This window comes from Poecilia formosa, unplaced genomic scaffold (assembly GCF_000485575.1).
Source record: "Poecilia formosa unplaced genomic scaffold, Poecilia_formosa-5.1.2 Scaffold69, whole genome shotgun sequence".
Classification (NCBI taxonomy): domain Eukaryota; kingdom Metazoa; phylum Chordata; class Actinopteri; order Cyprinodontiformes; family Poeciliidae; genus Poecilia; species Poecilia formosa.
This window is the reverse complement of record NW_006800008.1, coordinates 2,466,791-2,491,161: the sequence shown is the minus strand read 5'-3', so window position 1 is coordinate 2,491,161 and position 24,371 is coordinate 2,466,791. Positions and strand designations below refer to the sequence as shown.

Below are 24,371 nucleotides of genomic sequence, written 5' to 3'. Positions count from 1 at the left end.
CCAATCAGAGCCAGGAGGCGGGACTTACTGCTGTCAATCAATCTCATGTGGCACCTCTTGCTCTCTGCTACACTACAGCTAGCATAGCCTGTTGTGACGCTAAGGCTAGTTAGCATAGCCACTGTAGATGGCAGATAAACAGTATAGATGAGTTCACCATTATCACATCGAGCAAAAATTCAGAAATTTCTGAGATTAATCTCAGAGATTTTCTTAACCCCCCCCAAAATTTCTGAGTTTCAAAAATTGAATTTTTTTATTTTTGAATCTCAGCTTTTTTTTTTTTTTTAAACAAATGTCAAGATATTTTCTTGCAGACCTACACAAATATCAGCTCTAATAAAACTAGGTTTCACACTTAAAATGTGTCTAAAAAGCAGCAGATCATCAAACCTGCATGGAATAAATCAAATTATTAGTCAGAAGGAACATCCTTAAATTAAAGATTTAAAAATGTGTGAAAATTTTGTCTGTGTATTAAAAACAGACATCAGGCGACATCAAACAGCAGCTGCTTTCCATTTCAGTAAAACAGCCAAGAAATAACTAAAATAATACCAACACGCTTCACTCACTGTAGCCAAGAGTTCATATATCAGGTCATTGTCATTTCGAGGAAGAGCATCAGAAAAAAGCAAAAACAAAACCAAAAGTAATAAAATCTGCACTGATGTAAAGACATTAAGCGTTTTGCTGCTGCTGCTGTATCCATGGTTTTGCCCTACTTACTAGCTGTCCGTTTCCTCGAGTGTAACTCGGACAGATGAGTGAAACTGAAAAGTGTGTGTGTCTGCAGGTACCTGAGGCTAATTAAAAGCTACAGGTCTGGATAGATGGGAACTGGCAGCGTTTACAAACAGGAAACCACAGTGGAGACGAGTCGTTCTGCATAGAATATATACAACTAAACCAGGGATGCTACAAACGATTATTTTAGTAATCGATTAATTGATTATTCTGGCGATTAATCATATAAACAAAGGTTCACTCTACAGATTTTTCATTTTGCCACAACATTAGAAATGCATTAAAATAAACAAATAAATAATTTATTTTTAAGTAAGAAAATTAAATTTTATTGCCTAAAATGGAGTAACAACATTCCTTTGATAAGTCTGAACCAGGTGACTTAATTATAATCGGATTTACAAATCTAGACCTTTGCATGTTATTGTTTACCTAAGGAAATTTAGCGCATGCGTACAATGCTGGAGGGCAAAAAGACTATTCTTTAACATGTGATGCTTAGCCGCGCCGCAGAATAATTCCGTTATCTCAATCAAACTTCGACATGTAGATATTATTAATTTCGTGCTGTGCTTAACAGCAAAGGGAGAAACCGTTAAAGTACAACTCAAAACCACGTCTTTCTCGTTCTCTGTATCAGCGCAGCTACTGTATAGCTAGCTCGTTGTTACCGTCTCTTACTCTGCAGTTGTGGAGTCACAATGTCTGGGTTCATGAGCGCCCCCTGCGATGAGGCACGAGAACTGCCTGCCTCACTTTGAATCTGTTCTCTGCCGTTTCTGATCCTCAGCACATGAAACACGTTACACACAGTTGGTGACAATAAAAACACAGTACATTAAATACATAAGCTAAATTATTGAAAATCAGTTAATACATTAAATGTTTTTAACCATTTTATTGGCGGCGTACAGACAGGACGAACTTGCTCTCATAGAGTGGCAGCCAGTGCAGTTAGCTAGAGGCTGCGCAATCCCAGGTGAGGCTCAGCTCACTGCTGCCTCACCGGCTTCGCTTCTGAGCATTTGAATGGGAAAATGCGAAAATTCAGCGATTTTGAAGGAAAAAAACATCAGATTTGGTTAAATTAAATGAAAAAATAGGTACATTATAGTACAAACCACAGGGTGAAAATATCTTTATAAATGATTTTACTATTATATATTATTTTTCCATATTTTCCCCTGACTGCATGTCACTGATATATATATTTATATAGTTTTTAACTTTTCTGAATGAGATTTTTTTTCCAGAAAATTGCCTTTTTTGTGTCTGTATATTCCAGTTAACAAATAACTAAATTAATTGAAAACAACATGAATAATCGAATAATCATGATTAATCTAAAATACAAAATGTATAATATTTGTACAGATTTGGTATAATTCCTGGTCTGAATATGTTGAGTTTTTCCAGCAAATGGAAGCCATTTGCTGGAATTTGCTAGCCCTAAACCAAACTAGTAAAATTTCCTCTTTGGTGCATAAATAATGAATCCAGGTAATTTGGAGATCAGAAATGAGACCCACCAAAGCAGAATTTTGCGAACTGCTTCTTTTAAAAGTAAATGTGCCCTCCAGAAGGAAACTCTGCTAACCTCCAGTGGTTCGCCTGTTCCTGCACCTAAACATGCTGCGTGAAATCGGTTCAGATGCGAGTTTTATTATTAGCTCCAGGACAATTAGGAGGCTTGGACCTGTTTCACTCCCTGTCATCTGGAGCGGTGGATGGGCGGTGACACTCCCTCAGCTGCTCCCCTCGGTACGCAGCAGGAAGACATGAGGCTAAAAATACTCAGCAAAACAAAAACAACGAGCAAACAGACGACGGCCATGTTTGTTCACTAAGGCATACATTAACACAGCTCTGATGCAAGTTTTAATTATATTTGGTAGGAACTAAATATATTTCTCATTAAGAAGCATTTATTTGGGTTTTTGAAATATTTAACTTCAATTTCATGGATTTCTTGCAGTATCTCGAGATCTGTATAATAAAAGGTTTTTATTTCAAAATGTTAGGTAATTTAAGCATAAATGTTCTTTTTCCCCCAAACTCATTTCCATGAAACTTCATATGGTACTCATTTGAGAATAATGGTGCACACACAAACTCGCTCACAAAGAGAAATCATAGAAAAGAAATAAATATTTTAAAAGAACAGAAGCTGAATTCAGGCGTCACTTTGAAAGAAAAAGAAACCCACTTGGTTTGTTGCAGTTTTGTTTCTGCGTTGTTGCTGTATAGTGGCTTTTGTTGCTGCATTGCGGCTTTTGTTGCATTTTTGTTGTTGCATTGTGGTTTTTGTTGATGTATGTTGTTGTGTTGTGGCTTTTTTATGTTTCTGTTGCTGCATTGTTGGTTTCTGTTGCGTTTTTGATTATACATTGTGGCTTTTGTTGCTGCCTTTTTGTTGGGGCATTTTCATGTGTTTTTGTTGCTGCATTGTTGGTTTTTGTTGCTGCGTTGTGGGTTTTTCATTTTCTTGACAAAATGCTGCCATCACAACAGCAGCAGAAGCTTAAAATGCGTCCAGCAAAGCAATTAGAATTAAGTGACCCTGCTTGTGCTCACAATCTCGTTCTAGAGTCTAATTAGATGTACACAGGTTGATCTCCTGAATTAGTCATTTGTAAGTACGGACAGAGGTTTGTTCTCCTCAAACGTCCTGCATGTATTTTATTTATTTATTTTTTAACAAAGCAGCAGCAGCAGCAGCAATGGTCTCAGCTTTTCACCTTGAATCAGACTCAAAGTTTGACGTTTCCAGCTGCAGACATCTTTTCATACGCATCACGCCAACCACAGGAAGTGGTCATGAATTATACAAATCTTATGTAAATATAATCTCAACCCAGCAGCTGGACGATGGAGTGCTTAGGAAAAATATTACTTTAGAAACTCAGAAGCGAAGGTGGGCAGTTTTTCTTTCATTTTCCAGGGGGCAATTTTTACAGCGAAATCACAGGAGGGGCCCTGCATTTAAAACAAGACAGCATGCAGCTGTGCATAAAATGAAATAATCTTTACAAAGTGATGTTAAACACAAGCTGAACATAATTTACAAATGTTGCAGCTACGGTGTCAACCGTCACAAATCCCATAAATGTAAACAGACAGGACGCTATCTGGCCTCTTATTAGGCCCCCAACAAACTGGTTTGTTGTTTGTGCTCTAAATATCTCCATTTAAATGAAAAAAGAAGCAAGAAACTACTAGATTATAGAGAGAACAACCCCAACATAGGGTAAGTTCACACAAGGTTTGTTTCTGGAAATGGAGAGTGAAACTCTGTTCTTAGAAAATGTTAACATGTCACATCAAGACTAAAATTACCTTCAAATAGATTAAGATTCTGTTTAAATAAAAGAAACTGTTCTTTGGTTAAAGTAAAAGTCAGATTCAGGGTTCAATACAACACAATTCCCTACTGCCCCCAGGGTTGCTAGGGTAACAGGCTGGGATTAGCTGGGGTTGCTACGTAACGAGTGGAACTCTGCTGGGGTTGCTAGGTGATATGACAAATCAGGAAGATTTTTGAAATGGCTCATTTTCCAGACACCAAAAAACAAACTTATTGCCAAGAAACAAACCAGGTGTGTTTTTTTTTTTTTCCAGGCAATTGGGTTGTTTTAAAAATGTCAATTAAAAATATATTAAACTCACTCAAATTAAGTAGTTCTGTTTGTATTTGTCCTCACTGAGCGACTGAACTGCCTTTGTGGGTTTTAAATGCATTTTTTCAAGCTTCTGTTTAAAAAGGCTTTAACAAAACAACCTTGACATTTCAACTGCTTAAAAGAAAATTAAACAAAAATCTAAAAACTGTGCAAAACGTGTTGCTTTCTCATCTTAAACAAATATCCCCCAAACTAAGTTATACTTTCTCAATCTGTCTGCACAGGGTTTTCATTACAGTTTAGTTTTATTTTGTTGCGACTTTTTGTCTACTTTATGTAGTTTTAATTTGCTTTGAGTGTTAGCTAGTTTTTATTAGATATTCGTTAAATAATGGTTTTAGCCTTTTCATACTTTGGTTATTTTTTTAGGTGCAGAATTCAAAAAGATTAAAGTATTTTGATTATTTATACATTTATCTTCAACAGAAGTTAGTATTTAAATATATATTAAATTATTGTGGAGCATCCAGTTAGCTGGTGTTTTCTCTCAAATTGCGGACGAGCCTAAATGCCACCAGGGGGGGGTTGAACTGATGTATTTTGATGGAAACTGGTGTGGAGTTAAAAAAAAAATAAAGAAATGTCACAGTTCAAAAGTCTAATAAATAGACTCAAACATGAAAACGAAGGATATTGTAATTTGAACATGTTTTAGTTTTATAAACGCACTTTAGCTTTCCATAATAATAATATCACACATCTCACAATAGCAACTAAAAATTAAAGGAAGCACAATAAATATCAAGGAAAAATAGCTGGTACAATCATCAAATACTGTTTTTATTTATGCGAGTTAAAAATGTTTTCTCAGTTTAAGTTTGTTAGTTTTATTTAACTATGATAATCTGAACCAGCGGTCGCCAAAACTGAGAAGCATTAGGTCACCACAGCGCCAAACGCAACGCTCATTAAAACGTTTGCAGTTTGGGAATCATTGACCCAAAGTATGAGCAAAAAAAATGACAGCAAATACTTCCAGGAAGCGGATCAAATAAACCCCGAAGAGCGCCGCTGGAAACCACATGAGCAGTTTATTCTGTCACCAGAGATTTAGTCGTCACAGATACGGCGGAGTGGGATGTCGGCACGTGATGAAGACACATTACGGGTTTATTATGATGAAGAAAGAGCAGGAAATGGAGGGGAAAGGAGGCGTCCTGATCGCTGCGGCGGGACGTCAGCTGCTGGAGACATCCATCAGAATGAGAAAGAGGGCATTAGGAAGCTGATGGAGGAGAGAAACGAGTCTGCTGCTGTCAGATAATTAGTCCACATGGCAATCAGCCTCTAATCTGACTCACAGAGGGAGAGACACAGAACCAAATAGACAGAGATGAAGAGGAGGAGCAGCAGCCCTGGTGCTGAGCTGACCTGCTGGGGAGACTGGTTTGAACTGGCTGGAGCGCAGAGGTTGCCACTGGACGCACATGAGTCGAATCAGCAGCGGGACACGCAGGGACAGAAAACACAAGGACCAAAGTCGATCCCTGTTAGGCCGGATTATGATCACGAGAGGCTAGGCCAACAAAAAATGAATAAAACAAGAATAAGACCATAATATTACGAGAAATCGTACGAGAATAAAGTCGTACAAGGAGTAATAAACCCCGAGCGTTCACGATAAATTTTGTTGACAATAAATTCTCCCAGAAGTTATTGCGATAAACGATCATATTGCTGTTTTGAGACCATTTTCAAGCAATGTAATGCAAGAACAGATTTTCAGAGATTAATAAACTTTAAGAAGAGATTTTTAAATATCCAAAATAAATAAACAAAACAACAGAAATAAATAAAATGAATAATGAGTCTCTATAAACAAAACTGTCCTTCAAAAAACAGCCTAGTTGAGATCAAAACACCAGACTGACAACTTTTGTCATCCAGGTTTTGGTGGAAAAAGAGAGAAAAACAATAAATTATTCAAATGGAAATGATTGAGGTTGTTTAAATTTATCATGTGATTAATTGATTTATTGCTTATTGCGACCAACTTACAATAACTTTGCTTTAGGCTTTCCTGCAAAGAGATTTGTGGAAAAATGTCGGGTCAAGTGTAAAAATGTCACAGATCCACAGAAATGTCACCTTGTTGTGAATTAATTTCTGTCTAGCATAAATAATTTGCAGCAAAAAGACAAAAACACACGAATGAAATGTAAAAATCCTGACATAAAATCATGAAAACGTGACGCATCGGGTTTTCAGACTCTCCCTGCTCTGCACAGCCAGGTTTGCTCTGCGCATCAAGCCGCTGTTTGCGTCGCGCTGCTCTGCCATAAACACATCAGGACGGCGCGTTATTGATGCAGCTTTTCATGCTCTCAGTCTGCTAACAAACCGCCGGCTGAGCGAGGCGAGAAAATGTGCCGGAACGTCGAGATGCGTCACCGGGGAGGGAATTTGTCACACTTGACAGTTTGTGAAGAGACTCTCCACAGCTTGCAGAAAATGTGCAGAATAACTCGTTCCAAGTCTGTCACCGTTGACCCTTTTCAGATGGCAAAATAAAAGCACAGAACTTAACAAAAGGTGATTTTTTTTATGTGGATTGAATGAAAACTAATGGCAAAAGAAGAGAAAAAGATTGTTTTAATGGATTAATAACTTCTTAGGCTTAGTTACCTGCAGATAATTCAATATGATGCTTTCAAAACCGCCAAAATAAGGAGCAAATTAATGAGCCATCTGCTCACTACTATCATGCTAATAATCTTCCAGCTGTTGATCATAACTCTCCATCAAGAGACATTAAATTATCTCAGAGGTAAACAACAAAACTGACGTTAGAGTCATGATCTCTGTTCTCACACGTTGCCTTGAACTGATAATATTTAAAGGTAAATAAAAACGGCGGAGAATCATCCTGGGTGGATGTTATGCAAAATGAAAAGATGGAGAAAATTAGACCAGCTGCTTTCAGACCGACAGGAAAGCTGGGAGGCGTCACATTTCTCTGCACCTGTGATGGAGAACAAACTGGCTTGACTGAAGAGACGGAAGGTTTTATTTTAACCTCGGATGTATTTTGGATCATGTCGAGTTGTTTAGGTCGGAAAAAGGCTGATTTTCTTTTTGGAGAAACGTTTGTGGTGATTTGAGTAAATCAGAGGCGTCAAACTCATTTTCATTCTCATTAACAAAATGCTGATACATCACTAAATCGGTATTTATTAAAATTAAAGAACATCTTTTCACATCGGTCACATTGCGATTGTCTGAAGTTCTGCAATGAAGATCACAGATTTTGTGGCGCTTATTTAGAAATATTTACAACAGATTTTTCATCTAGTATTTTGTTTTTCAAAACCAACCAATTGTAAATCAACTGACCACAAAAGACAGTGTATTCTTTTTTTATTGGCCCAAAGTGTGAAACACTAATGTTTGGAGCTACTTACAACCAAAAAATATAAATAAAAATAAGCTTTTCTGGCTTGTTTGGCTTTCTGGCAAAATAAAGTTAAAAGTACCACGAGTTGAGTAGTAACTAGTGAGTTACTGTTAGAAAAAAATACTTCTAGGAGTATTTTTTATTATGCTTTACTTGAGTAATCTTATTTATCATACTTGAGCAAAATTTCAGAACATTCTACCTAACTAAATTAACAAATTAACCAAAAATTTACCTGCAGTTTTTGTTTAAGTCTCACAAGTTTAAGAAAATCATATGTAAAACATTATCTTTTGGCTGATCTTGTCATTTTGTAATTATGTTAATTTTATAACATTACCACATATATTTCGTCTGCCTGATATTTTTAAGTATTAATGATTGATGTTTCGATCAGTTACTCAGTACTTCAGTAAATTCTTGGACGTCTGCTTTTTACTTTTACGATAGTAAATATTGTGCTTCAACAGTTTTCTAGTTAACTTGGGTCAGCTACAGTTTCTTTTCGTCTCCTCTTGATTACGTTTCATCAGTTTCTCTCCAGACATTTCCACCAGTTCCCTTTTCAACTCTGTAATCAAACCGAACAGAACAAGTCAATCTTGCGTCCGATAATTCGGAGCAAACGGTAACGTTATGATTAACTGCTGTGTGGAAAAGCACTGCTGCTGCTAAGCTAATTTGCTCCATAGCAGTCAGGACTAACCACCAGAAAACATGGAAAAACACTAATAGCTGACATTACGCTCAATCATATTAGCTTTCTTCCGTGGAGGATAATAGAAGCACTTTAGCAGACCTAGTAGGCCGTTTTCATTTATATTAGAGTCTGAACCGCCGCTAAGCCTCAGCAACAATCATGACTGAAATTTAATCGCATTAAAACTGTTTGGTTTTCTTCCACTGGTAATTTTAAAAACCCCTGACTGTGTAATTTTGGTAATTGCCATTTAAGAAGCTCAGTTTCGGCCTGTTTTTCAATTCCAGAACCAGCGGTGGTGTGTGTTTTAGATAATTTTCCTGTTTAAGGCCCAGCTGGGTTTAAATCGCAACAATCTGACGGAAACCGAAGGGAAACTGGTTAGGATGCTAGCCAAACGTCTGATGAGCCATTTTATAAACATGAGACAAAGACTGGGCCATCGAGCTGTTCAGCACGATGGTGGCAGCAGTATGCTGTGGAGGGTTTTTACTGACTGATACAGTAAAGCGACTGCCTTTAACTTCACCTCAAAATAAAAGCTAGATTGTTAAACTTGGACACAGTTGGGTGTTGCAACTACACAATGATTGTTACACAAATCAAAAAAATGTTTTGAAAAGATAAATGAGGTTTAAAAAAGGCGCATAGATCAAACTCAACTTTTGAAAATTTTGGACTAATCCCAAAAAATTAGGCGATTCTCTAAAGAGTTGACGAATATTCTGCAACTTAGTTTGGTTTTACAATTCTGACCCAGTACAGATTACAAGAAAACAAAAACATTTAAATACATTTTGATCATCACAAATTAAAATCACAGTTTTGTGTGTAATTCTTATGCTAGAAATAATAAATATATATCGCAATAGACGTGTGATAAATATCAATAGATGATACAAAATATTTAATATTCACTGAACTCTGATCCAGAACCACACAGCATTCTGGGAGATGTAGGCAGAGGGACCCCTTTAGTTGCTCAATCTAAGCAAAGTTGGTGGAATTAATTTTACTCACTCTTTGGTTACCTAGCAACTCACTCATTCTTTGGTTACCTAGCAACAACCTATTGAGTAACTTGCGAAGCAGCACTTTAAAGTTTTGTCACTGTGCCTCATAACTGCTTAAAAATAAACAGCAGCAACAGTTTGGTGGTATTTTAGACATTTAAAACAAAAAACTAATCAATAATTATCAATTAATTAATTTGAAACGCTTATAATCGTGTTAGATTTTTCAGGCATTTTGTTCGGTCTTAAGAATTAACTGAAGATGTAGGTCAATCAATCCATGTTATTAAAAAGTAGCTCAAAAAATATTAAATATTTTCATAATAAAAATTCACTTAGTAATGTCATAAAAAAAATCAATAAAAAATCAAAGAACAGAAGATGTAGCCAGAGTTTTAAAACTTTCAAGTTGCTTTCAAACATGAACAGCTGCTAATATGTCAGCAGCTACTGGGTGTGTCCACTTTAACCCCCCTAAACCCAGAATTACATAAAGAACAGTGAGATTTATATTGATTTTATAAAAATGCCCAAAACGTGCAGAAAGTGAAAATTTTAGCCTCTTTTTTTAAGACGAGATCAAATTTCAGTATCTTGTATCTGTGAGTTTCTGGCAAAACAAAGGAAAACCAAAGCTATGCTGATGGGACGGCAAACAGAAGGTTTAAAGGTGTGTGTGTTTATATTAGTGAGTCCATAAGAAGTGGGAGTGTCATGTTCAGGTGATAATGGTTAAATTGAATGTTTGTTAGCTTATGGCTAATTTCAATCATCAGACGTTTAACAAATTTCTCCAATTAGAGCTTTCTGGGCGTCAATCCTTAAAGAAGAGAGAATTTTGTTTAAAAGGTGACAAAATGTGTTTTGAGAAACTACGGTATACTTTCTTAGTCAAGTATAAAACTCTATTCCAAATAAAACTTGTAAATGAGTCTAAGAGACTTCTTAATGGATGCTGGAAAACTCCAGAGGGGCAAAGAGTTGAACTGAAATGCAAATTAATGAAGAGGAACCTGGCAGCCGGAAGAAAAGGTGAAAACACTCAGAGGAGCTCCTTATTTCAATCTGATCTTTTCAGCCTTTTCTCCACGTTATAATTCATATTCTGCATCTCCACACACAACTGGAAACAGGAGTTTATATTCATTGAATAAAAATATATTTTATTCTTCACTGTCTGGAGCTTAATCAGGCCAAACTTTACTTGTTTAAACTTTGTTGGAATAATTACCAAAAGTATTTCTGTTTACTTAAATGTATTTACTAAACTTATTGAGAACATTTCTTTGAAAAGTTTTGTAACTTTTTCATATTCAATAGTTTATACATTTGGTCGGTTTCCAGGATAACCGTCTTTTAAACTTCGTGACCTGGGTCAAATCTTTTGGTTTACTTTTACGTTTCCTTGTAATCTTCTAAATTTCTGAGTTTCAAAGGTCAAAAATGTTTGACTTTTGAAACTCAGAAATTTAGATTTTTCTTGAAAATTTCTAGTAAATTAAAATTTTTATTTTTTCTTGAAAATTTCTAGTAAATTCGAAATTTCATTTTTTTTCTTGAAAATTTCTATTGAACTCAAAATTTTTGTTTTTCCCCCCCAAAATTTCTCTTAAATTCAAAATTTTAGGGTTTTTTTTTCAAAAAATTCTATTGAACTCAAAAAAATTTATTTTTATTTTTGATATTAATCTCAAAATTTCTAATGTTTTTTGGCAAAACTTTACTCTTGTATTTTACTGTTTGTTAAAAATCTGTCATTTAGAAATATTTTTTGTAAGGGATTGAAAGAATAAAATAAGTTAGAGCAGTAAATTGAAAAGGAGCTACAAATTAATTAAATGAATAATCACTTTATTTTCCTTTTGTTTAGCATGACAACTTAATTTGATTACTTAATTAATTAACCCAATTATATTTAACATTGGATCACCTGTTTTCTTTTTTCAGTGAACAAAAAAAAGGCAAAAAATGATAAAGCATTCTAATATCAGGACTAAATGAGGAAAAAATAAGTGGAACAAGTTGAGAATCAGAGATAAAAATGGGTATAGTGTCAAGTTGGCTCAGTAATGACGTGGGACAAGAGGAGAGGTGTAAAGACGAGACGAGGGCATCAGCAGCAGCTGCTCAGAACCAGCTGGAGAGCCGACAAAAGGCCAAATCGAACTCTGTGACCTTGGAGGTGATTACCTGCTGGAGTGTTGCTGAAAAACAACAAGCTAACGCAGAAACCTCATTTTATTCACCCAATTTTATTGTTTATAAATGCCAACAAGGTAAATTGATGTCTGCCAAAACACGGCCATGTTAATTTGGTTTCCATGAAATGCTCTGGGTCTAATTCAAATTCCAGTCAGGAATATTTTAACAGCAAACCAGATCATATCAGCATGCTTGTTAATCAGAGCAAAAAACCCCTAAAATAATCACTGGTGTTAAAGAAAAACAACAGGTTCAGTGTTTATAATTCTTCCTACGTTTGCACATAACCTGAAACTTAATGGGTTTAAAAGCTGGACAACAACAAATTGCTCAACTGATTGCACAATTATGCAGATAATTAATCAAAAGTCCAATCAGACGTGTTGGAGCTGATTCTCAAAAACACCTTGTGCTGATAGCTGGAGCTCCCATGAGATGAAGGGCAGGAATGGCTGTTTTTATGTTTGGGAACAGGCTGCGGACAAACAGAGCGCTTCCTCTAAAGGTGTAATAGCTGCAGGCTGGTTACTGCAATAAAAAGAGGTGGAGGACAAAAGGACGACATAGAGACATTTCAAACCACTGATTGGATTACGGCAATATTTAGTGAAGGATCATTTAGTTTATTGCTCAAACTAATCCATGTTTACTCCCGTTTCTGTCTAATAATTACATATTTTTTTTGTCTGTTTAATTTTTTTTAATGAGATGCTGCTTGTAGTTTTCTGTCCTGGTGACAAACACTTTTACCTCTAACTTTGCAGAATTAAACTGGTTCAGGTCTGTTTTTAACTGTTGATTCAAATAATGATCCCAACATTCAGAGTTGTTCATGTAAACGGTCCACATTGTTCCTGATTCAACTTTCAATGGATGGAAAGAAAAACTAATGGAGAGAGAGAGAGGACAACCAGAAGGAGGGAGAGATGGAGAAAGAAGGACGAATGGATGGAGAGATGAATGGCTGAATGGATGGATTAATAAACGGATGGATGAACAGATGAATGGTTGGACGGACGGACAGGTGAATGGAAGAATGAAAATGATCTTCTAATTTCACTTTAAAACTATGTTCTAATTAAAATCAGAGATGATACAAGTTTAGATTTCTGAACCTTTACGTTGATCTATTTTGAATTGTTTGACGAAAGTTTTAAATGATTATTTAAAGGTTTAGTGAGTAAAAAAGACAAAAACAATCCAGTGTTCTGGTGGTTTGAATGTTCAGGGAACCCTTGAAAAAGACGGAAAGCTTTCAGCTAATAACTCTGCAGGTCTGGAAAAGCAATGAGATTACGGAGCAACAGGCTGCCTAAATAAAATTTTCTGCTAATATGATGGTGAACAGAGAGCCATGTTGGTTTGAATCTGACACAAAACACCAAACGTGCTGAAAAAGTAAATCTTACTCCAGACAGGTGGATTAAGGGATAAAAAGAGCTTTGTCACAACACCTTGAAGCCTTTATAGTTCAAGGTTTGTCTGAATAAATGCCTCCCAGATATCTTTTCACAGTAGAGAGCTTTTATATGCATATTTAGCTTATTTTCATGACTTATTTCAGCTGTAAATTGGTCTTATATTAACATATGCTACAACAAAATGGCCGACTATGCCAAATCAACACTTCCTTCTTCAGAGGTCAAATGTCAGTTTATTGAAAGGTTGCAGTTGTAAATTGAGAGTTTATGGAAAAGTGAAAAAAAAAAAAAAAAACATTCTACTAGTTAAAGGCAACCCATTTTGCTTTTTTGAACAGCTTAGGCTAGATCTATGATCTACACAAAACATGTTGAACTTTTCTTTTTGCAGAAAATCATTCTTAGACAATTAGATTTTAGTCTGATCATTTCTACCAACTTTGAGCTGCTTTAGGGCGTCTTGTCACTTTAAATTCAAATAAGCTGCTGTTGGCCACGCCCCCCAACTCAACGTTTACGCTCGCAGGTGAAAATGGCTGCACACAGATCTGCAATTATGCTACCGTACATCTTTGAAAAGCATTAGTAGAGCCTCCTGCACAACCAACAAGAAAGTGGTTTCTGGATGATAAATCGTCAACAAAACACTAGATTTGTCTTTTCCAGCATGGGCTGGAGTTCTGCTTGGGTTGCTAGGAGACGGGCTTGGCTGGGGTTGCCAGGTAACAAGCTGGGCTTGGCTGTGGTTACTAAGCGATTTGTGACGTCATATTCCGAAGGTGACACCCAAAAAAACTTTAAGTTAATGCTAAAAAAAAACGGCTAGATGGGTTTTTCAAGTGCTTGAGTTGTTTTTAGAATCAGTAGAGACTTTTTCATTTACCATCTCAACATTTACATCACTGTTTGTCTTTTTAGCAACCTCACAGCATCGTCCAGCGGCGCCTGCTGGAGGGAAACATCACGCGGCTCCGAGGCGAGGCCCGGGACGCCACCGCCAGGGTTCGCTCGCCGTTGGCCGACACCAAGGACGGACCTACGGACACCGAGGAGAGGAGCGAGAGCACAGCAGACGACTCCACCGAGGAGAGGGAGTCTCTGGAGGAGAGCGAGAGGAGCCTCCGATCAGACGAGGAGGACGATAACAGCGAGGCCGGAGCCAGACACTCAGCCGAGAAGCCGGAGAGCACGGACAGCTCGACCCGACTCACAGCTTTAATTATTCAATGCAAGGTACCACGCACTGTAAAACAGTCCGCCTGCAGTTTTTCATTTTATTCACCCACGTATATCTGCAAGCAAACTGAAAACAAAAGGAGACGAGCTCCATTGTGCTCCTGTGACTCATAACTTGGAGCTCATTTTCACCTGAGAACGAATGAAAAGCTCTGCAGGACCAGCAGCTTTCAGACTGGATCAGAACCACAGATAAGTGAGTCACAGAGACTGAAAGTCCAAACGGGTCCACCGTGGGTGAAAGTATAACATTTACTGCAGCAGAGCTTAAACACAAACAGACTGTGGTTTAAAGCAAAACTAATGGGGCTTCAGGGCAAAATAAAAGGTCAGTACATTTGTTACCAACAAATTTTGTTCACTGAACTCAAGTTTAGATCCAAGGCAGCATATTAGAGCCACCGTTTATAGACAAAATGAGGAAATTTCCACCAAAAAATCTAAAATTTTCAAGAAAAAACAAAAAGTCAAAGATTTTCAAGAAACAAAACTTGGATGTTTCTGAGTTTCTGACATTTAAAACGAAGAAATGTCTGAGATTAAACTCACTTTCTGAATTTTATTGTAGTAAATTTTTGACTTTTCAACCTCAAAAATGTATGAGATCATTCTCAAAATTTTGGGACTTTTCAAACTCAAATTTTCCAGTTTTTACAGAACTTTTTAAAGTAGTCTCAAACGTTTTGACTTCTTATGTGGAAATGTACTCTTTTTTTCTATCTACCATAATCATTGCTTAATGTCTCAGATTGGGATTAAATTCCCCAGATTATCTGTTAAATCTAAGATAAATTGAACAGAACTAAAAACAGACATCATCTGTTTTCTAACAAATATTTCCCCTATATTGGAAGAGATCAAGGTAATTTAATTAGAAATAAACACATATAGAAGTATGACATTTTTATAGTTTAAATCTTTATGAAAACAAAGAGTGCAGTGAGACTTTAGTCAAAAAGTATCTCATTTAAAATTTAACCAGCGGCAAAAACAGCTAATATTTGCCTATTTTGATCTTTGAAAGAAATCAATGCTAAGATCAAACATCTCCTGTTCTCAGTGGTGTTTAAATAATGAATCACTGAATGCTGTTAATATTTAAAATAATCCTATTTTCCAGCACATTCAGCATTCTGGGTTTTATCATCAACTCATTAACAGCTCAGGCTTCTTGCGTTACTCATTCAGGGGCTATTTTTAAAGCATCAGGGATTTCAGAGGCAGCAGGACTCAGAACAAAGAGCAGGTTTCTGTGTCTGCTGATAAGAACAGGGCGGCCATCTTGGTCCGTGCAGAGCGAGCAGAACCACAAGAAACTCACTGTGTTCATTTCCACCGGGGTGGCAGATTGTCTTTGGTGAAGTGGATAAAGTATCGATTTATGACCGGCAGAGAAGGGTCAATAAATATGACAGAAGATGACTTTTTGAAGATCTTTGCATAAAACAACAAAACTGAGATTTATAACATAAAAAAAGAGAGAGAAAGTCAAATTTTAACAGTAAATAGATGAGTGGGTAATAAGGATTTAGAGTTTTATTGCAATATTTTGTGGTACTATTGTGATTATGATTTTTTTTTAAAAAGCAACTTATTTCTTAGGTAATTGTTCGACTGACTACATTCGTAGCTCCACAAATTTGAAATGGGATTCTTTAAAAAAAATAAAATTAAAAACTGTGATTTAAATCACTAAGTGGCACACTGTAACTGCATTTAATCATATTTTGAAGTATTGATATTTATCGATGCTTTTGTGGGACAAAGTGAAGAAAATGGTAAAATACACATAATTCTGACTGAAATGTATCATGATGATAAATGAAAATACATAAAATAAAATTCACAATAAATGCATCAAAATAAGGAATGAATCAGTAGATTAACTGATCTACTGATCAGTTAATCAGTGGATTAACTGATCTACTGATTCAGATAATAAATTAAAAATGAGCTCAATAATTGAGACCGTTTTAAGTAATGTTTTCAAAATGCCAGTTCGCCCTTTCAAAGATTAAGCGTTCTTTAATATTTATAAAGAACAGCAGCTCTACAGTTTCCTAAAATATTGAACAGCTAACAGTATTAAACTGATGCTAGAGTTGTAGTTTATATGAGACTTTATAAAAGATAAAAATAGTCCATACAGCTGAGAGCCATTTGTAGATTATCCTGGAAAATATCTAAATTATGCACCGTGTGGGTGGCGTCACCCCACTGCTTATCTCACAAGCCTGCAGAGCCGCCATATGCTGCGTTTACATCCCAAACTCTTCCTTTAATGTCCCTCTACTGACACCAACTTAAAGGTTTCTGAGGAAGGACCTCAGACAAAACACTTAGCATAAACCATTCCAGTCTGCTGCACTACAGAAAGAAGCACATTGAAATGTCTTGCAGGCAGCAGAGGAACTGTGAAAAGAAAGAACAAAATAAAAGTCAGTGAAAATAGGCAAGGCTGCCTGTTGAAGCTGCTACTCCAACACCTCACCTTGAGAAAATCTATGAGAACGACAAAAGCTATGTGATCAATGAATTTTTTTCTTGGTGTTGTATGAAGATACTCGATTTAAAAAAAAGAAGCGAAAGGCAAAAAATACAATGAGATTTCAGAACGATGAGGTGGAGAACATATTGATTTTGAAAAAAAGCTATAATTTGAGAAAAATTATTACTACTCTAGGGTTTAAATTTGGACATAGGATGTTACAGTGATTCAGAGTGGTCAAACTTTGCCCCAGAAAAGCTAAACTAGCTCAGTTAAGCTAGTTGAAGAAAGCTAGTTCAGTTAAGCTAGGCTAGAAAGCTAGCACACAAATCTTTTAGCTTTTCTAAAACCAGAATTCATCATTTTAAATTTGTTTTCGCCATTTATTGAATATCAAAACATGAATAGATCAGATCTAGTTTCAATTTGCGTTTTCTTTGACCAAAAACGTCTTAATATTTTTTGTTTTTACTTTACTACTGCAGCTGTTCACCTTATGACTTTACCAGGTTGTTGGTGCCCCAGTTTAAAACATTTTAATGAAAATATTTTTGCAGTTTTGTGAAATTAATTTAAAATGATCTAAACAAAACTGCACAGACTCTTTGAATGGGTTTCTGTTAGGAGGTTGTGATTAATTTTATTCTGTTTTTTAAAAAGAAAAGGCTAAAGAACCATTTATTTAGTTTGGTAGTTGCCTATTGTTTGGGACTCAAGTGTTTTTATATCCATCATCGTATGTGTTTGTATTTTATTTTATTATCTACATATCAATGTTTTTTATGTCCCATTATGTTTATGATATCTATATTTTACTGGATGCAGTCCTTTGTGAGAATGTAAAAAACACTATCTAAATAAATTATTCAGTCATAACTGCAAAATGTAAGCCTTGAGAAAGCAATAATTGTAATAACATGCAGCAATATTTGAACATAACTCAAAAAGAAAGCCATTTAGAAATAGAGATCAGCACATCATAATCTTATAAATTTTCAATGTGAAAAACTAATGCCTTTCCTAGCGAGGTTCAGCCAGGACACATTATGTTTTCAGACTGGATTCTGATGAAAGCTGAGAGATTAAATCAAAGATGAAACTCATTAAATAGCTCTAGAGCTGATAGAGAATACAGGACTGGCTGGTAATTATCTATTATTACCACATTTCACAGTAATTTCATCTAATTGTATGAGAGAAATGGTTGTAATAGACGCAAGAGAATTGGTCGTGGGACGAGAATTTAATGTTATTCTTATTCAAAGACATGATTTAAGATTTGTGGGATGGCATACACAATAAATCACCACTAGGTTTTCACTTCACTGTACTGTGGTTTGCAATTTGTTAAATGTGCACATATGACCCACTTGGTTCATATTTCATGGTTGGTGGTGCATAAACAGGAAAATTCAAAGTGCATTCAGCAGACTTATGAATCAGCATCTCCTGTTAGCAATATGAGACTTAATATTTAAGCTAAACATCCCAAAACATGCTTAAAATAGAACACAGAAGCAGAGTGACTTCATAGCTGCTAGCTAACGATGACTACCATTGGTTTTAGCTGTTAAACTGTCAATACCGCATGTAAATCTTAAATGTACGCCTGCTGTATAAAAGAAAAGGGAATCCAGTGCTTGACAACTACATAACAAGGTGAGGAAAAAGTTTAAGAAAAAATAGCGAGGGACGTAGTTGACAAACAGATGTAATAACAGAACACCTGCTAAAAGCAAGCATTTAAATGAGCTAATCTGTCACCGCAGTGTTAGCTTAGCTAATAACAGCGGTAGCTAATCTACCACAGCGTTCACTTAATAATCGCAAAACAAACACCAAGTCTTAAAACATAATACTATAACAGATGGTAACGGACTGAATGTGTTGTTCTTTGTGTGAGAAATGTTTGAATGTTTTTTGGTGTCGAATCATGAAACATAAAGTGACGTTGTCAGTTGCTATGGCAACGAGTCTCCGTGTAGCGTAACAGACAGAGTACGAGAGAGAAAAAAAAAGTGGTTTTGAGTTGCGTTATTTTCCAATTTCCTGTGGCGCATAACACTAAATCAATAGTGCCGACATCCCCAGGTTTTATTTAGTTAACGGAATTTTTCTACAGCTATGGCACGTAAAAGAATTTTCATTTTCCAGCATTGTGCGCATGCGCGGCATTTCCGGATCTATAACATACAGGAGGTTAGTTTTATTTTAACTTGACCTGCTTAACAGCTGCACAGAATCGATGCAAACCAAGTCGCAGCAACATTAAACCCTGGACAGGGAATTCTCCACCAACAGTGTTTGTTTTGTTTCTGGATTTTATTTTTCAGCTTGGCAGTTTTATAGGCACATTGCAGCCAGACAGATTTGTGTAAAAGAGAGAAGATCAGCTTTTAAAAACTCCCTAAAGCTATACTTATGTGCCGCTGTGACAAACTTTTTCCTTGCGTGCAGAATCATTGCAAATTGGAAAATCTCACTATGACACCAAAATCCCCTCCTCTCGTCTCTTCTCAGTGCTGCGAAACTGAAGTGAAGGCATCCATCAACACTGGCAGCCTACACAACCACATCTCCACCTCCTGCTGCCAGAGGCTGGGGTAAGAAACATCCAGCTCAACACAACAAAAACGCACCGTTCTCACTGTATTCCTGACTGTTTCTAGAACCAGACTAACTGCCAACAAAGATAAAGTTCTAATAAAAGAGACTTTAAAGCATTAAAAGGAATTGTATTTAAATGGACTGCATCAATTTTAATCAGTTCTTATCTTCAGTAATGATTTAATTTTATGATGGCTTATTTAATATACATTTACAAAATTGAGAAATATATAAAACATATTAATTTTAAATTGCTAAGGGGAATATTTCATTAAATATTGTCCAACAGGCAGGAAACTGGAGACTTATTAAACAGGCACTCAAACTAGCAATCACTATAGTCTGGCTGTAATTAACCATAATGCATAGTGGTAGTCTTCAAGTGTTCTGCAAAAACACTAAGTCTTTGTGTAATTTTTGTGTAGTTTCTAGTGCAAATATGTTAATCACATTTCAAATGTACTAGCTTTCAAATAACGTTTCAGCAAGATATCAGCTTGTTTAAAATCAATAATTTCTTATTAGTGATGAAAAATTCCTGTTCCACTGACAGATTATTCAATTTATCACAAGACATTTCCCCCATGTTACAAGTTAAATAATCTGTCAGTGGAAATACTTTTTAAAATCAAAATTAAGGAATTATTGACTTAAAACAAGTCCTATTTTTGCATGGAGAGTTACTTTTAAGTTAGTTTTGTAATATTTCAAGTGTACTAAGATATTTGCACTACAAAGCAGACCAAAAATACTTGGTGAAATTTTGTGTTTTTGTAGTGTATGAACATATTTTATACAAATGAAGAGTATAAAATTTGTTAAAAGTAAGTCATTTCTTACCTGAGAAACTTTATGCTGTGTAAACTCTTGTCCTGGTTGTAGCCTCTGACAGCCTTGGGTTTTGTCCTCAGTTAAAGCCACATCTCCAAGTTGGCCATTATCTTAAACCAAAACATGTTTGTAAAAGTGACCACTTATTTTCAATAATATCACCATGTTGTCAAGTTATGAAGAAAAAAACAGTTCCATTTTTAAAATCTTAAGATTCTACTGGAATAGACAGCTAAAACAATGTGAAATTTTTCTTTCTCCTTTAGACAAATGATCTAAATTAAAAATGAAAGCTGCATTTGGAAGGTAGCAACATCAACCAGGTAAAAATGTTAATTATTGAAGGTACTGTGAGGATCACAGAGTGTGTCTGTCTTCTCAGACTGGTTCCCATTAAGGACAGTTCACCATGCGGTGCTACCAGTTCAGTGACTGGTCTGCAGCTACAGCTGGGCAGACAGACTATCCAGTGTTCAGCATATGTGAAAGGTAAGGACATTGTTATAAAACCGATGTAAAGCAACTTGGGAACATTTTAAGGATTTGAATGTGATTTTTTATTTTTGAACTTATTTGTTTAGATTTTTTTTTTAAATTAAAACATATTTTCTCTGAGAAAGTATTTGTGCCTTTACACATGTAATCCATTTCTGCCATTTTAAAACAGTCAAACGTTTCAGATCAATCAAATTTTAATAACAAAAAGAGCTAAAGTAAATACAAAGAGCAAACATAACATAAAAACCGACCAGGACGTACAACTAGGCCTCTCTGACCCATAATTTCTGAATAATTTAATTTCCCTTTGGGATTAATAAAGTATTTTTGAATTTTAATTGAAGCCATACTATCAATAAATGAATAATATATAATCACAATAAACATGTGATCAATATCAGTAGATAATACATCTGATAGAATATCCAATAATATTGTTTTACTCCAATCCAGAACCGTACAGCTTTAGCCACTCTGACTCACTCTTTGGTTACCTAGCAACAACTCCCTCACTCACTCTTTGGTTACCTAGCAACAACTCCCTCACTAATTCTTTGGTTACCTAGCAACAACCTATTAGTATCGTGTGCAGCAGCAGTTTAAGGTTTCGCCTCATAACTGCTTAAACATAAAAAACTGTGTGGATTGAAAATTGTGGATAAAACAGGAAAAGCTACAGCCTTCGGTTTGGCAATATTTCAGATATTGAAAACACAAAACTAATCAATAATTATCAACATCGACTGATATGAAACGCTTATATAATGATACGTTTTTAAGCCTAAAATAAGTCAACCATTTTGGATCCAAGGCGTTATTAATTTTATGATTGTCAGCGCAAAATAATCAGAAATCCAACTTTATTGTAGTAAAATGTCTGTATAATTCTTTTTATTTAAATTCTTATATGCCTAACTCAGTGGATACAAGACAAATCCTAAATGGTCTAAATGAAGCTAAATGAAGCCACGCTGTATGGACTTAAATCATTCTAACCAGTGAAAAACGGATAATTCAAGCAAAAAATTCAACCCCATACCCACAGATATTAAGTTTTTATGATACAACACCAACACCCAACCTCACAAGTACAAGCTTAACAGCTCTCATTATCACACAAAGGAATATTTTTGTAGAGCTTCAGTCTAATTTATGCATGTTCAGATAAGGTGGTTAAATTGCTTTCATAAAGCATTTCTATAATACGTTTTATTTTCTCTGCTGTTATCTTTTCTTCTCTCCACTTTTAGAGGATGAGGCGTCTGAACTGTGCCTGGGTCTGCAGACGCTGCTGGAACTGAAAGTAAGGTTCACTTTTTATTTTAATACTTGGTGGATAATGGTCCAAAAAAGTAGTCCAGTTTGAAGCTAAATTGCTAAATGGGAAAAACAGAAAAATGTTAAAAATGGCAGTAGGACGGAAAAGCAGATAAAGTAAGTTCATGGTGTGAAAATAATGTGAACTTGGATTCAGTTGGAGCGTTTCATGGACGGTGATTTTACCCTCTGGCTTTTTTTTAATGAAAATCTAATTAACTATGATTAGAGGCCTGAAGTATAAGAAGTCTAATTAGAATGTTGTTTAAGTGTGTAGCTGTAAAAATATCGCTGCTTCTCTCATAGATCATAATGTCAAGTCACTGGAAAATAATTAAATTTCAAAGTGAAAGTTATATCACATCCTCACAGGCCTGGTGAAAGAAAGCAAATCCTGCATCAGTGCAACTGGTGACTGAATAAAACCCAAAAAGTAATTGATTTCATTTGACTTTAATCAGTCTGTTGCTGAAGGATCATCATCTACTTTACAACAGAATCCTGACAAAGAGCTTTAACCTCTGGGTGTAAACTAACAGGGAATGTTAAGGAATATCAACTTTTACAGTGTTTTTCTTTCACTATTCAATAATTATTACATTCATTTAACATAAATGCTGCTTCATAGATTTGGATTTTAGACGGCCATAAGTTCTGTGGCAGAAACTTTTATTTATTACCAGATAATACAATTTTTTATCACAATCCCCTTCTTTGATAAGAAAATATGTCATATATCATATATAATATGTATTTTTATTTTTTTTTTTTTGCAGTAGTATCCTCCACAGTCGGGAACTTTTGTCTGTGTTTTGTAAAAACTTTCATATTTATAGCTAAAAAAAACAATCAGCTGAAAAACAGAAATAGCATTTAAAGCAATTATTTTAACATATTTTATTTGGAAAAAACATGATTGAATAACAGATTAATTTTTACTTTCTCATCTTCGCTTCGACTTTCTGAGGCCCTCACAGCGCCCCCTGGGGGACCTTTGAAAAATACGCCTAGTACACTTGAAATGAAACAAAACTAACTTACAAGTAACTTTTTACCAAGATAGAAGTTTGTTTTAAGTCAATAATTCTATAATATTGATGAAAAATACTGTAATCTGCCGGTGGAGCTAGAACGTTTTCATCAGTTATTGATTGTAAACGAGCTCCCAAATCTTCCTTTAAGTAATAATTAATGCACTTGAAATATGGCAAAACTAAGACTTGCACTAGAAACTAGATTATAATACTTGGTAAAATTTTGTGTTTTTGAAATTTATAACTCGAAAAATAGAGGTTACAGTACAAAAACGCAAAATCTCAAGTATTTTTTTCATCTAGTTTCTAACACAAATGTCTTAGTTTTGTCTTACATCAAGTTTACTGACTTACAAGTAATTTTTCAGTGAGTTACAGGAGCTTATTGTAAGTAAATAATTAATATTGATGAAATAGTACTTATTTCACTCTTAAAACATATAAGTGAAATAGTCCGGCAATTTAACTAATACTTTTTCATCAATATTAGTGGAAAATTTGCTTAAAAACAGCTCCTGGATGATTTATAACGAACCCTTTCAACAGGCCTTGGATTAGCCTCCTGAAGTCAAGCTGGCAGCCTGTTTAAATTATTTAGAGCAGTAATTATGTCTCACCATGTGGATCCTCCCTCAGTGCTGCTTGGATCTGAACAGTCGGGTTCTGAAGCTTCAAGGCTGTGGCGATGAGCTGCCCTTCCTGAACACTGTAACCGACGGCCGGTGCCAACACGACACCAACGAAAACCTGTGAGCCGACTCCACGTCAGCTGCCAAGTCTGTCATCGCTAACGGGCTGCAGCTGCGAGAAACGAAGCCCTTTGTTTTTATCTGGACTGTCCAATCACAGTGTCACTGCCAGAACATGGATGAGCGTTCACCTCTGTTCTCAAGTTTACATCTTCATGTCTGCTGAGTTTTGACTTGATTTTCTCTTATAATTGTCTAGTTAAGCGGATCTAAACCTGATCTCTCCAGGTTTTGGGATAATGCTGTATTTCCTCTGTTTTGCTGCTTACTAAAAGAAAAATATAACAATTTGAAGTGAGTTTATATTGAATCTGCTATGATTTGAGGAATCATGTTGAATTACACCTCAATCACATACTGAGATTTTTTTCCACTTAGTTTTTTTTCTGTGTTACAAAAAATGTCTACAGTATTGTTAAACCACAATGACAAATTAGGGCCGTTGTAGATAGAA

At 35.6% G+C, this 24,371-nt stretch overlaps 1 protein-coding gene and 1 long non-coding RNA gene across 2 annotated transcripts in view; one reads left to right on the top strand and one right to left on the bottom strand.

The window, feature by feature from the left end:
* The window catches only part of LOC107836606 (uncharacterized), a 28,444-nt gene extending 4,574 nt beyond the window's left edge, over window positions 1-23,870 (bottom strand). The window contains exon 1 of the long non-coding RNA XR_001662551.1: window positions 23,786-23,870. This is a non-coding gene — a long non-coding RNA (uncharacterized LOC107836606). The remainder of the gene's footprint in view (window positions 1-23,785) is intronic.
* Window positions 1-24,365, top strand: part of LOC103140266 (nuclear receptor-interacting protein 2-like) — a 31,090-nt gene extending 6,725 nt beyond the window's left edge. The window contains exons 2-6 of the mRNA XM_007555336.2: window positions 14,076-14,390; window positions 19,402-19,484; window positions 20,702-20,808; window positions 22,068-22,120; window positions 23,805-24,365. Of these exons, the coding sequence (XP_007555398.1) occupies window positions 14,076-14,390; window positions 19,402-19,484; window positions 20,702-20,808; window positions 22,068-22,120; window positions 23,805-23,921 (675 nt within the window). The 3' untranslated portion in view covers window positions 23,922-24,365. The remainder of the gene's footprint in view (window positions 1-14,075; window positions 14,391-19,401; window positions 19,485-20,701; window positions 20,809-22,067; window positions 22,121-23,804) is intronic.
* The last annotated feature ends 6 nt before the right edge of the window (window positions 24,366-24,371 follow it).